The sequence below is a fragment of the Hibiscus syriacus genome, unplaced genomic scaffold (genome assembly GCF_006381635.1).
Source record: "Hibiscus syriacus cultivar Baekdansim isolate YM2019G1 unplaced genomic scaffold, ASM638163v2 tig00111022_pilon, whole genome shotgun sequence".
NCBI classification, from domain to species: Eukaryota; Viridiplantae; Streptophyta; class Magnoliopsida; order Malvales; family Malvaceae; genus Hibiscus; species Hibiscus syriacus.
Genome location: NW_024062956.1, coordinates 2,370,346 through 2,385,306, shown reverse-complemented (window position 1 = coordinate 2,385,306; position 14,961 = coordinate 2,370,346). Strand labels below are relative to the sequence as shown.

General features: G+C 35.2%; 1 protein-coding gene and 1 pseudogene across 1 annotated transcript; one reads left to right on the top strand and one right to left on the bottom strand.

The window, feature by feature from the left end:
• The first annotated feature begins 2,443 nt into the window (after positions 1-2,443).
• On the top strand, positions 2,444-4,059 carry LOC120150547 (embryo-specific protein ATS3A-like). The gene is made up of 2 exons (XM_039163220.1): positions 2,444-2,542; positions 3,519-4,059. The coding sequence occupies exons 1-2, from the start codon at positions 2,444-2,446 to the stop codon at positions 4,002-4,004; spliced, it is 585 nt and encodes a 194-aa protein (XP_039019151.1). The 3' UTR covers positions 4,005-4,059.
• A 2,067-nt stretch (positions 4,060-6,126) lies between these two features.
• Positions 6,127-14,713, bottom strand: LOC120150582 (annotated as a pseudogene).
• Between the last annotated feature and the right edge of the window lie 248 nt (positions 14,714-14,961).

The following is a 14,961-nucleotide window of genomic DNA, read 5'->3' as shown; positions in this document are numbered from 1 at the left end:
CACAAAATTTACGCGAAAAACCCCTAAATAATATAGGGTAAAAACCACGGGCAACGGTAGAAGAATTTTACTATGAGAAAATAGGAATTACAACTTCTCTCGATCTACCAAGGAGAAAACAATGATAATTCTCTCTTGATAAAAAGGAAAAAACAACTCTCAAGAAACTCTCTAAATTCTCTAGTATTGGAAGAAAACTAGAATGCTTTAGGATGGTTTTGAAGCTAAATGAGCTAGGGTATTTATAGTTGAAACTTAAGGACTAATTTGTAAATACCCTAAAATATAATGACTAATATTTAGCAATTTTACCATACAAAAAAATAATAAAATATTATTATTCAAAGCCACTGGCTGCTTAGCAGCCCATGTGATTTGATTTTTCAACAAGTTCAACAAAACTATACCATACAAAATTCAGGCCCATTTATTTCTTCATCAAGTGAGTTGCACCGCGAAATTTTTTTAGGTCATGCCAAATGAAATTTGGATTACAAATTCTAAAAATATCCACATTGACACAAATTTTGAAAGTGCAAGGCAAGGTGACAAAAAATCTCAATCTCGATGAAAAACATATTCTTCACCTCTTCTACAAAATTCTTAAGGATATTTTTTAATAATGACATTAACTAGGTTTGAATAACGTTCAAACTTGAATATAGAGAGTGACTTAGTCATCATTTTCATAAGATTATCGTGAGTTTTAACTTTGCTTACAACAAATTCACATATAAAATGATATCTCCATGAAATATTTAATTGTTCGTAAAGAAGATTATACTCCGATTGTCACAAAATATTGTACAGATCTTAAAATCTTCACTAAATTCACCGAACAAAATCTCTTTAATAAAAATACTTCTTTTCAAGTCTTACTAATGATCATATACCCAATTTCAATAATAAACAAAATAACATTAATTTTCAAAGTAACTTTCCAATTGATGGCACAACCCTCAATTGTATAGATGTACCATGTTAATTATATTCTTTTATTCAAGTCTCCAAATAAAATCAGAATCAATATATCCAATGATTTAATTTTTTCTTCTCTCAACTATAAGCAAACACTAGTAATACCTTTCAAGTATCTAAAAATATACTGTCATGGACAAACCATAACATACATGACTCACTACACTAAAATATGAAAGCCATGACATTCAGTGTTCCTTCATAGGATTTACTATGTATCTACTATCCGAATTGACTGTATATGATAAATCTAAACATGAACAAACTAGACATAAATGAGATATCTCACTACACTAAAATATGAAAGCCATGACATGGTCAACCTCATCATTTGATTGCAACAAGACAAATGAAAGTATGAAGTGAGCTAACAATAGAGTACTAATATGCTTAGCACTCTATATATTGAACTTATAAATAACTTTCTTAATATACTCTTTCTGACTTAGGTATACTTTACATAATTTTTTTTATCTCATGAAGATTTAGACTGTTGAACGATTTATGATTCAATGGCTGATTAATGACTTAGGTATACTTCATTGCTGGTAAACTTCAACTAGCTCGGTCAAAGTCAACAAGTGTAAACCCATGGCTCAACTAGGATTATAAATGAGACGAGACAAATCGTGAGTTATTCGAGATTGACTTGATCAAAGTTTCGATAAATAATCGACTTGAGCTCGAGCTCGACTCAATTTCTTAATGAGCCGAAACGAGCTATTTGATACTCGACTCGAAAAGCTCACGGTAACTTGAAAAATCAATATATTAAAAATTATTTAAAAAAAAAAATATTATTATTAATATTAATATTCATGTGTTGATATTTTTTTTAAATTACAATATAAGATTTTCATTTATTTAAGGTTTATGTTCGAGTTTGAGCTTCAACCGAGATAAATTTAAGAAAAATTTATTTTGAGTTTTTTCGAGCTTCAATTCATGATTTTGAGTTCGAGTCGAACTTGAAAATTTTAGGTTTGCAAGTTTTCGATTTGAGTCGAGTTCCATTTTAGAGTTTTCGAGTCGAGTTGAACTCAACAATACTCAAACTCGACTTGTTTATAGCCTTAAGCTCAACTCTAATGTATTAAATTTGGAGAAAATCACGCATATTCTTTACTTCCCCTGATAAAGCAAATAGGTATAAGTAAAAGTGAGGCAAATTGGATGGAACTAGACGGGCCGGTGGGGACGGTCGCCCCACCTAAAAATTTTAATTTTCTATATTTTAGATATTTTTTTTATTAAACCTGTTTTAATCTCTCTAAAATTTTATAAAATTATTTTCTTTTAAAATTTATAAATTCGTCAATTCTAACATAAAATTCTACGTCCATCCATGTTAATCTCCAACTGCAGGGAATATCAACTTTTTGAGTGTGACAAGTAAAGGAAAGAATGAATAATCCAATATAAAAACCCCCAGCACAGCCATAGATCTAAACAACACTTTACGACAATGGAGATCATAAAGAGTCGCAGAGGACTCGTCATCGCTTGCTGCATATTTTTACTTGCTTTACTTGCAGGAGGTGAGATTCTCCCTCAAACCATCAAGGTAATTAATCAACTTTGCATGATTTCTTTCCACTTTGTTAGTTTATAAAATTATCATGGTCATTTAAATTAGATTAGGATCTAATTATACATTGTAAAATAGATTTAGGATTAATTTTCAATCATTTAACGATATATTGTGTAAGTGTGAATCCTAACTCAATTTAAATTGTTGTTCTCTTACGAGTCACAAACCTTTTAACATCCAAATGAAGTTCTCCTGTTAATATGCATACTAGATCATTTCTCATATCCCATTAAGTAATTCTGATGAGCCCCTTGGGGTAATTAAATAAATTAACAGAAACATAACATACTTTTAATAATTTTTTCATTTCTTTTACAAATTTTCATTTTTTTCATTTAGAATTTATTAATATATTATATATATTTACATTTTCTACAACATTTTAATTCTAAATGTTCTTTTAATTTCTTTATTTTAAAGTAAAATGATAAAATAACTGATGTCAGCATAATATATTCATTACTTTTTTCTGTGAATTGATTTAATTTAAGAAAATTAAAATTTTAAGAGTCAAAAGAAATAGAAAAAAAAGTTTAAAGAGCCAAAAATGTCATTATACCAAATTGAGTTTTAAAATATTACTTTGTATATTGTGTAAGTTAGGTTTATCAGTGATTGATCATATTGTTTTGGATATATGTTATGGGCCTTAACCAAAAGGATGATGGATAGAGGGAGGATTAGGGAAGACGATTTTTTCCCTAAAGATTTTAAATTCTCACATATTAAAGATTTTTTTTATTTTTTATTGATAATTTATTTTTGCTCTCCAAAATTTTATAAATTAGTTATCTTATAAAATTTTATATATTTGTTACTAAACAATTTTTGATTGGTTTTTACAATCCATTTATCAGCAAGCATGTCAAAACTAGGTAAAAGTCATATAAGAATATGAAGATGCAGATGAATGATTAGTCCTTGGCTAATGTTGACATAGTCACTTTAGAGAAACTGTAGCTACACAGTGACAATACAAACAACATGCACAAAGGGTGCGGACACATCAGACCATGTGAGCTTGAGATTTGGCGATGAAAAATCAAATGACATAATTGTTGAACATCTCAACTCCAAGCATGTAAGGCAAGTTGATCCATTGCAGCCTCTTGTCCTGGATGACATTCCCAGAAAACCATTCCAGGCTTGCTTGGTAGATGAGTTCCAAGTGAAGGGGCAATGCATGGAATCGCCGATCTGCTATTTGTATCTGAAGCAATCGGGAAACGACGATTGGCGACCGGGTTTTGCGCAGGTGGAGGCATTGGAAGACTCTGGTCTCAGCTCCACAAGTTTCTTTTTTCGAAGATATCTGCCCCGGAACGTTTGGCACGGCTCTGATTTGTGTTTTAAAGAAACCACTCCTTTTGGAATCAAGCATAAGAGGAAGGTATTCAACAAGAAACCAGCTGTCGCTGAGAGTCCAAGAACTTAAATAACAATCCGTTATCGGAATAATGACCATTATATAATGGTAAAAATATCATAAATCCCTAAAAGCTCGACTGTAACCGCAATTTAAATCCCTTCTTTCTGTGCAACTTTTAGTATTGGAAATAATTGAATAGGAATAATAAATAACCAAGAGTTATATAATTACTCATATTTCTAACGAATGAAACATCGTTGATATAGTTTGGAAATTTTAGTGTTCTTCTAGGCATATTGTTGATTTAATTTTTTTCTTTTCTTTTGTTAGACTTCGAAAATTCTGTTGACAATTTTTTTGATAGATGATCTCTTTGATAACAAAGACGAATGATCAAAATTGTTTAAACAAGTTTCGAGTTTGAAATTTTGTGTATACAAAAAATTTCTCTTGGGAGATTCACCCACTAAATTAGGTGTACGATACGAGTCGATCTAGATTAATCAAAACAATGTTTTGATAAATCGGGAGGACAACAAAAAAAGACGAAGGATCAAAGAGAGAAATTATTGGTCGATTAAAATAACACAAATCACCTTAAAATCCTAAAACCAAGACAGAATTTGACGAATGAAATCAAATCAAACAAAATTTGGTCTTTCAAACAAAGCATGGATAATGGTTGAGAATAACCTTCTTAAAAGCATGTCAAAGAGTTAACAATGTTACTAATATTAAAGTTGTGGTATGCTACTTTATTTCTCCCTTTAGATTTTATTTTATTTTTGCATGATTTATATCTCTTTTATTATTTGTGTTCCAAATTTAAATGTATGATTGTTCTTTCTAATAACATCATCTTTAAAATTCCAATATAAATATTTCATTAAGAGTATAATGTGTCTTACAATAGTATCCAACCTTTACCGGTCTCCATTGGATTTTATATAATCTGCACACAAAAATTGAATTTCTTGTGGAGATTGGAGTATTAATTTGATACATAAGTTGAATCAATAAATATTATTTCATTTGATTTTGCAGAGTATAGTCAACTTACATATTCTTTTACCTAAATTATTTATTAATTTTTTATATTTTTAAATTAAAGATAATAACGTTTAAACGGTTCAAATCCACAATCTATAAGAAATATCTATTAGGTTAAGACTCAGTCAACCAAACATATTCGTCTAGATATATACGCTTATTTATTCAAACTAAAGGTGCATCATATTTGGAAAGTAATTAGATGTAGATATAATTATATGTAATTAGTAACAAATATAAATCCGATGTAAGTATATATGAAAATGTTTCAAATTCACAATGTCCCAAAAAGGAAATATTGTTTAAAATTTAGGAGGTTACCAAATTCATCCAAAGAACTATCCCACCATTGAGAAACAACAATACCGTTCTTAGTAAACAAAGCCTGAAACGATATGAAAAAGGACATGAAATTTCTCCTTCTGGTGCTGCTTGTGTCATGTAAGTTCCCCTACTAATAGTTGATATTTCATACACTCTTTTAAATAATGATGCATATTGATGTAGAGTGTAGTTGTATAATACCAAATTAATGGTAATTTGTTTGCAGCTTTTGCATTTTCAATGTTACATGGAGTATCGGCTAGGCAGTTGGAGAGTGAGAATGATTATCAAGAAACAATTCGACCGTGTAAAAGTGACGCTGACTGCAGAGATATTTTGTGCGCAGGACAAGGTGGTGTACCTGCATCTTGCGTCGTTGGCGTTTGCGATTGCGGCTAAATGAAAACAAATATTCCAGTGACTTTAACTTGAACAAGAAGCAATATCTATAGTCATGTTAATGGATAAACAAAAATAAAAGTATGTAATTTTCTCAAATAAGAAATAAAAACTTTTCGTGTCATTTAGTGTCGTTTTTTTTCCAGATTAGAGAGATTTGAGTTAGATTTTTATGACCAAATTGAATTGAATAGAATTTAGACTAAAGTCAATCCAACGAGATTTTGATGTTCGGATTAGAACTGACAAGTCGAATATAAAATAAGTGCATAGAGAGGCTCATTCCTTGAGTTGGGCATTCCAAGCAAGCACCAATGGCTACAATCTTCACCGAGAGGTTATGCTTCGTTTCTTAGCTCAAAATGATACAAAGAGGCGGCAAAAGAGAACATTGGCATGAGCTAAAAGTTTAGGTTCAGTTTGGTTGGATACCTATCCTTGAAGATGGGTGATTGTTAGCCATGGTAGAGAAAACTTTCCTTCACCAATTTGGTCTTGCGAAATGTGTTGTTATCTGGTTCAGTAGATTCATGCAAATGATGATAAGAAAGAAGCTCATTTGAACAAATCCAAGCATGGTAACTAAGTTGAAGATTACCCTGCTCTCCCAGACAATATCTACTCCATTCTTAGCCTGTTGCATTTTCTGCATCATGCCAATGAGTGCAGACCGGGCATCGCCTTCTCTATACACACTAGTTAAGTAGTTGTGCATTTCTATAATTTTCTGCAACAATCAAACTAGTTGGCAGAGAGAAATATAACAAGTGAGAAGTTCAAGATTTTTTTTTCTAAACTTTGAAACCTACATTTTGGTCGTATTTCGCAATGTCATCCATGACTCCTTTGAACCACTCGAAGGAATCTTGTTCCCTGGTTACCCAATAGAAATATGCTCTATCAGGATACTTCTTACTGCTCTTCAAACAGCTACAAGTTCCATACTTCCATTGTCTTTAGTATCCTGTGGCATTCAAATTATTTGAATCGTTAAAAACAAGATGAGATTTTTTTAAGGATTGTAATTTGGGTTTTGCTTTAAACTAACAGGTTTAATGTTGCTGAGCAGATCTTTTATGATTCTGATAAATGGAGTAGCCCCAATTCCCAAGCCAATAAGTAAGAGAATGTCGAACTTATTATAGTTTTGCGTTGGTGCTCCATATGGCCCTTTGATGTAAATGCTTGGAAAACTGTGCCAAGAAATCAAAGCTATGTTATATACTGAAACAATGTAAAACAAAGTTGAACCAACAATTAACTCACATAGGTTCATCCTTCTCGTAGTGTTTACTTCAGCCTGATGTTCTGTTGCCCTAGTTTGTAGTTTCATTAACCCTCCTCTTTTTGATCCCACAGTTGGGGGGTTCACAAACCTGCATTCTTTTTATTCATCTTGCAGAAAGGAAAATAACAAAAGGAATAGCTAAAGGGAAGAAGAAGGCATCACCATTTGAAAGATATCTCTTAGTTCAGTTGTCCAATCCCCGAGGCCCCGGATGTGGAGGTTCAAGTAGTCATCTTTTGGTGCCCAAGTGATGGAAAAGGGATGCCCGTGAACGTAGGATAATTAATTTCTGAGGCTTGGAAAATGGCTATTGCCAATGCAACTAACTTGCGGAAGTTTATGTTGTCGTCAAAAGGGATTATCTGGTTTAGAAATAAAGATCCCAGCTTAGTGAGAATTCCTCTACACACTGGAAGGAGAACGAGAGCCATATTAAGCTTGAGAGCCTCAGCAGAACCCTTGGCAACGCATACACAATAGCCTGTGATCTGATACATGGAGAGAACTCCTTGTATTTCCAGAAGAAGAGGATTAAGTTTATGGTTACAAAAAGGATAATAACCCATATTCTTCTCCAATTGTCATGGAGAAATTCTACAGTTATGGACTTGTTGCTATCATCTGAGGCCATTATCCCCCTTAGTAGAATTTCTAGCTGCCATAACTGTTTTCAAGAGAAAATTAACAAAGATTACAATTCCAGTTATCATATATGAACTGATTTAAACTAGGGGAAATGATCAATAATTTCAAACCTCTATATATCCAAATGATCAGGGTCAAGCTCTTCCATGATTAAAGATGCATATGTCCCGGCTTGTTCTTTAAGTTTACCAACTTGTTTGCGGAGGCACTCAACACTATGATCTAACTCATTACGTCACAATTACGGCGAATCCAATTCAGACCACATAAAAAGATTATTCAAACTTAGGGTTGTAAATGAACAGAGCGTTCGATAAATTGTTTGTGAATCGTTTGTATAATGTTTATTTATTAAGCTAAATAAATAGGTTGAACAAAATTTTTATGTTCATTAATAAATGAACGGACATGAATATAGACGTATTCAATTCGTTTATGTTCAAGAACAAGTTTATTTACATGATTATCCTATTCCTTATATTTTTTTATATTTTAAATACTGATAATGGAGGAATTAAATTGAACATAAAGTGAACTTTGAAGTTCAAACCGTGATGCCTAAGGAGCTTAAAGACTACTGGCATAATCACCAATATATTCTCAAGCCTTAAATATGCATGTTCTTGAACACTAAACGAACTTATTTGCGAACGTTAAACGAACATGTTCGCGAATGCTAAACATATTGAACACAAACATTTTCAAAAAAAACACGAACAAGAATCGAACATAAACAACTTCAAAATAAATAAACAAACACAAACACCATCTTTTTCGTTCAAGTAGTTTCATTTATATCCCTAAGCAAAATATAAAGAAGATATCATATTCAGATTTCTTACCTCCTTGACCTCTTCTTCTGACAGCTTACCATCACCGTTCTTGTCACACCTGAAAACAAAAACAAAAAAAAGCTCAAAGCCTGCTGTAAACTTGCTACGTACCATATTAAGCTTACTAAATGAAATAGGACTTTGGGTTTCATACATATCAAAGAAAATCTGAAGCCTTGAATAGAGATCTTAATTGGTCATTTCTTGCCAGAATGAATGCAGCTGTTCCTTGGTTATCCCATCTTCTGGGCTCAAACCTTGACGCCTTGCCAAGGCATCAAATGCTCCCTTGCCAAGGCATCAAATGCTCCCTCTGCAAATTCCTTGGAGTCTCCATTCATTCCTACAACACATTTTACGTACAAAGGTGACTGTTAATTTTCCATCTAATTAGATCACAGATTTAAATAGTGATTCATAATCGGAATAGCGACTGCTATATAACGGTAAAGGTACCGTTCAAAATCATTATTGCACGATCACGATATACAAATGAACGAATATTACCAACGCAGGCTCCAAATTTATCCCTGTAGAGCATTCCCTTGACGGAAAACTGGTTGAACCGCCTCTCAGTTGATTTCCAAGTATCACCTTTCTTCCCGGTGACAGTTTTATCAAGGAAACGTAGACTCCGAAGCCCTCTTGCAGCAGTAGAAGCAGTTCTTTGCACTCTAGGAATATTTGGAGCCCCATTTCTTCTCTTCCTAGCAGTACTAACAAGCCTCCGAAAAGATGTCACCCTGGATCCAGATTCCAGCTATGAAGCCGAGAGTCGGAACCAGTTCAGGTGTTCCTCGACAAGGCTAGTACCAGTTGTTCATTGGGAGAATTGGATATCGATTTTCGAGGCCCATCTGTTGGATCATAAACTTGATCCATTATGGGAGCCTAAACCCAAACTAAATTGATGTCATTGCTTACATCATTTAAGTAAAGATGTCATTGCTTACATCATTTAAGTAATGATGTCATTGCTTACATCAATTTAGTTAGGTGAGAGTTAGGTATTTGTTGAATTTGTAATGGTTTAAATTAGTTTATTTGTGTGGTGTAGGATTATTCTTGAGTAGTATAAATACCCCTCCCCATTTTAGTTTTAAGCATCAAGAAAAATTAAGAGCTTATAAGTGAGTGAAGAAGCAAAGTCTTATAAGAGTGAGTTGTAGTTCTTATTTTTGAGTGAGAGTGCTCTTGTAATATTTGTTTGAGTTTCAATAAAAGTTGTTTGTGTGAGTGTTTTATTTCCAATAAAGTGGCATCAGAGCGAGTTGGAAAGATCGAAGGTCTCGACGAGAGGAATCTGCCGCCGCCAGAATTTTCTCAATCTGAGTTCTGACGCACCGCCACGCACCGCCGGAAGACTGCTGCCAGAAAATCGAGTTAACTCACGGAGTTGAGCCGAGTCAGTCGAGTTGGAGCCCCTTGACTGAGTTGTCCAAGTCCCTCCCAAGGTGTTTTTTGGGCGTTCCGGATTCATCCGTGCAATCGGATTTTGCAAATTCTCATTATATTGAGAGATATGGCAAATGGTATGGCACCCTTCCAAGTTCCGATACTCAACAACAACAACTACGACAATTGGAGTATCAAAATGAAGGCACTTCTTGGATCACAAGATGTGTGGGATATCATAGAGAAAGGCTATAACGAGCCTACGGATGATGATGTTTTTGCTACTCTTACACTAGATCAAAAGACAACTTTGAAGGATTCAAGAAAGAGAGACAAGAAGGCTCTCTACCTCATCTATCAAGCATTAGATGATGATGGTTTTGAAAAGATTTCAAGTGCAAGCTCTAGCAAGGAAGCGTGGGAGAAGCTGCAAACCTCTTACAAAGGATCCGAGCAAGTGAAGAAGGTTCGTCTCCAAACATTAAGAGGTGAATTCGAATCCTTACACATGAAAGCATCTGAGTCTATTTCAGATTATTTCTCAAGAGTAGTAGCTGTTTCTAATCAATTAAAAAGAAATGGTGAAAAGTTAGAAGATGTGAGGATAATAAAGAAGATACTCCGTTCGTTGGATCCCAAATTTGAGCACATCGTCGTGACGATTGAAGAAACTAAAGACTTGGAAGAAATGACGATTGAGCGACTCTAAGGATCATTGCAAGCATATGAAGAGAAGCACAAGAAGAAGCATGAGTTTACTGAGCAACTCCTCAAGCTGCAACTCAAGGATATGCATGAAAGCCAACACAATGATAGAAACCAACATGGCCAAGGCAGAGGTAGAGGCCATGGACGAGGTGGAAGTCGAGGTCATGGACGAGGCTGGAATTACAACAACAACAATTCCAACAACAACAATTCCAACAACAACTATGAGAAAGGAGAAAGCTCAACACGAGGCCGTGGAAGAATCAATCCGAACTCAAGGCATGACAAATCTCAAGTTCGATGTTATAATTGTCAAAAATTTGGGCATTATGCTTTAGAATGTAGAGCTCCCAACAACAAAATTGAGGAAAAGACTAACTACGTGGAGGAAAAGACAGATGTCAAAGAAACTCTTCTTCTAGTACGAAAGGAAAATGATGGTGGCCAAGCAAATTCCTGGTATCTTGACAGTGGTGAAAGCAATCACATGTGTGGAAGGAAAGACATGTTTGTGGAGCTAGACGAGTCAGTAAGCGAAAATGTTTCGTTTGGAGATGATTCCACAAAAGCAGTGAAAGGGAGAGGTAACATTCTTATCCGTTTGAAAGATGGGAGACATCAATTTATTTCAAATGTCTACTATGTGCCGAATATGAAAAATAACATCTTAAGTTTAGGGCAACTGGTAGAGAAAAGTTATGATATTCATATGAATAATTATAATCTTTCTATAAAAGATGATAAGAATAACGTCATTGCTAAAATGCCGATGTCAAAGAATATAATGTTCTTGATCAACATACAAAATGATGTTGCAAAGTGCCTGAAAGCTTGCTATAAAGATGCATCATGGCTTTAGCATCTTCGATTTGGGCATCTCAATTTTGGAGGTCTAGAGCTGCTATCTAAGAAGGAGATGGTGAAGGGACTACCTCGTATCAACCATCCTGACCAGCTTTGTGAAGGGTGTCTAGCTGGGAAACAATTCAGGAAAAGCTTTCCAAAGGAGTCAGAGACAAGAGCCAAGAAGCCACTCGAGCTCATCCATACCGATGCGTGTGGACCGATCAAGCCGAGCTCTCTCGGTAACAGTAACTATTTTCTTCTCTTCATTGATGATTTTTCAAGAAAAACCTGGGTATATTTCTTGAAACAGAAGTCAGAAGTTTTCGAAGTCTTCAAGAAGTTCAAAGCAGCAGTGGAAAGAGAAAGCGATAGAAAGATCAAAGCCATGAGATCCAACCGAGGTGGAGAATTTACTTCCAAGGAGTTTCAAGAGTTCTGTGAAGCAAATGGAATTCGTCGACCAATGATAGTTCCTAGATCCCCCCAGCAAAATGGTGTGGCAGAAAGAAAGAATAGAATAATCCTCGACATGGCACGAAGCATGCTCAAAAGCAAGAAACTACCCAAAGAATTTTGGGCGGAAGCAGTATCGTGTGCAGTCTACTTGTCAAACCGATCTCCAACAAGAAGTGTATGGGAAAAGACACCGCAAGAGGCAAGGAGTGGAAGAAAGCCTGGCATTTCCCACTTGAGAACCTTTGGAAGTATAGCCCATGTTCACGTACCAGACGAGAGAAGAACGAAGCTTGTTGATAAAAGTGAGAGTTTTATCTTCATCGGCTATGATGCTAATTCGAAGGGCTACAAGTTGTACAATCCAGACAATAAGAAGTTTGTGATTAGTCGAGATGTGGTCTTCAACGAAGAAGGAGAATGGGATTTTAACTCTCATACAGATGACTTCAATTTCTTTCCTCAGTTTGAAGAAGATGAGCAGACAATGAAGGAACAACTAGATGAATCTCAACAAGAGCTTGCAACTCCACCCACTTCACCAACATCAACCACTCAAGGAGACTCATCACATTCGTCATCGTCAAGTGGGAGTCAAAGTGAAAGAGTTGTACAACGCACAAGAAGCCTTAGAGATCTCTATGAGGTAACTAAACGACAAGATAATCTTACATTATTTTGTCTGTTTGCCGATTGTGAACCAGTGAGCTTTCAAGAAGCGATACAAGAAAATAAATGGAGAGATGCGATGGACAAAGAAATCAAGGCCATCGAGAAGAATGACACATGGGAAATTACCTCACTTCCCAAGGGACATAAGGCGATAGGTGTGAAATGGGTGTACAAAACAAAGCAAAACGCCAAATGAGAGATTGAAAGGCACAAGGCGAGGCTAGTTGCTAAAGGCTATAGACAAAAGGCTGGAATTGACTATGATGAGGTATTTGCTCCTGTTGCTCGATTGGAGACTATTAGACTAATCATTTCTTTGGCAGCTCAAAACAAGTGGAAGATACAGCAGATGGACGTAAAGTCTGCCTTCTTAAATGGAGTTCTTGAAGAGGAAGTTTACATTCAGCAACTATTAGGCTACGAAGTCAAAGGGCACGAAGACAAGGTGTTGAAGTTGAAAAAGGCTCCTTACGGGCTAAAACAAGCACCAAGAGCATGGAATAGTCGAATCGACAAGTACTTCCAAGATAATGGCTTCAATAAATGTCCCTACGAGCACGCTCTATATATCAAGATCAAAGATGGAGATATTTTGATCGTGTGCCTTTACGTGGATGATTTGATCTTCACCGGAAGCAACCCGAACATGTTTAAAGAATTCAAGGATGTGATGATGAAGGAATTCGAGATGACAGATATGAGACTCATGGCATACTACCTTGGCATTGAAGTTAAGCAACAAAAAGATGGAATTTTTATTTCACATGAAAGCTATGCAAATGAGATACTGAAGAAGTTCAAGATGGAGAACTGTAAGCAAATAAGCACACCGACAGAATACGGGATCAAGATGTCCAAACATGAAGAAGGCGAAAGTGTAGATCCAACATTCTTCAAAAGTTTGGTGTGAAGTCTACGCTATCTAACTTGCACGAGGCCCAATATTCTTCACGCAGTTGGATTGGTTAGTCGCTACATGGAATCTCCAACAACCACCCATTTTAAAGCTGCAAAGAGAATTCTTCGCTATCTGAAAGGTACAATTGACTTCGGCTTGTTCTATTCAGTTTCTAATGATTACAAGCTTGTTGGATATAGCGACAGTGATTGGGGTGGAGACATGGATAATCGAAGGAGCATTACTGGATTCGTATTTTTCATGGGAGATACTGCTTTCACATGGATGTCAAAGAAACAACCGATTTTCACATTGTCCACTTGTGAAGCGGAATATGTTGCTGCTACCTCATGCGTTTGTCATGCAATTTGGCTTAGAAATCTATTGAAGGAGATAGGTTTGATACAAGAAGAGCCTACCAAGGTTTGTGTGGACAACAAGTCAGTCATTGCCTTAGCAAAGAATCCAGTATTCCATGATCGAAGCAAGCACATCGACATTCGGTACCACTATATAAGGGAGTGTGTTGCGAGAAACGATGTGGAAGTTGAATACGTGAAGTCACAAGATCAAGTTGCCGATATTTTTACCAAGCCACTGAAAAGTGAAGACTTCATAAGATTAAGGAACTTACTAGGGGTCACAAGATCGAGTTTAAGGGGGGGTGTTGGATCATAAACTTGATCCATTATGGGAGCCTAAACCCAAACCCAAACTAAATTGATGTCATTGCTTACATCATTTAAGTAAAGATGTCATTGCTTACATCATTTAAGTAATGATGTCATTGTTACATCAATTTAGTTAGGTGAGAGTTAGGTATTTGTTGAATTTGTAATGGTTTAAATTAGTTTATTTGTGTAGTGTAGGATTGTTCTTGAATAGTATAAATACCCCTCCCCATTTTAGTTTTAAGCATCAAGAAAAATTAAGAGCTTCTAAGTGAGTGAAGAAGCAAAGTCTTATAAGAGTGAGTTGTAGTTCTTGTTTTTGAGTGAGAGTGCTCTTGTAATATTTGTTTGAGTTTCAATAAAAGTTGTTTGTGTGAGTGTTTTATTTCCAACACCATCATCTTGAGGAACGTCGGCATTTTATCGACAACAATGCTCTCAAGCATCCATTTCCTTGAATTCTCATAACATGTATCTCTGGATTCATTTCTTTCTCCCTTTGCCTTCATAATCGTTTCTCCTCTTATTATTCTACAACTGATAATGAATATCAGGAACCCGAAAATGAAATGATGGTGATAAGAGTGATTCGGAGTTGACAAAGAGACCTTAGACGAGTTCGTCATCTTCTTTTATCTGAAAATAAAGATTGTTAAAGAACCTGTTGAGACAGACTACGACAATATGTTACGATGGCTTGAAATTATTCTATCACCTGTAATTTTATTCTTTTTGTTAGCAAATAATAAACTATGAGCTCCAAACTTGAAACGTTCTTGTCCTTCTATGGTTTTCTTGTTATTGGTGATATGCACAATTTTTTTATTGATATAGGGCAATA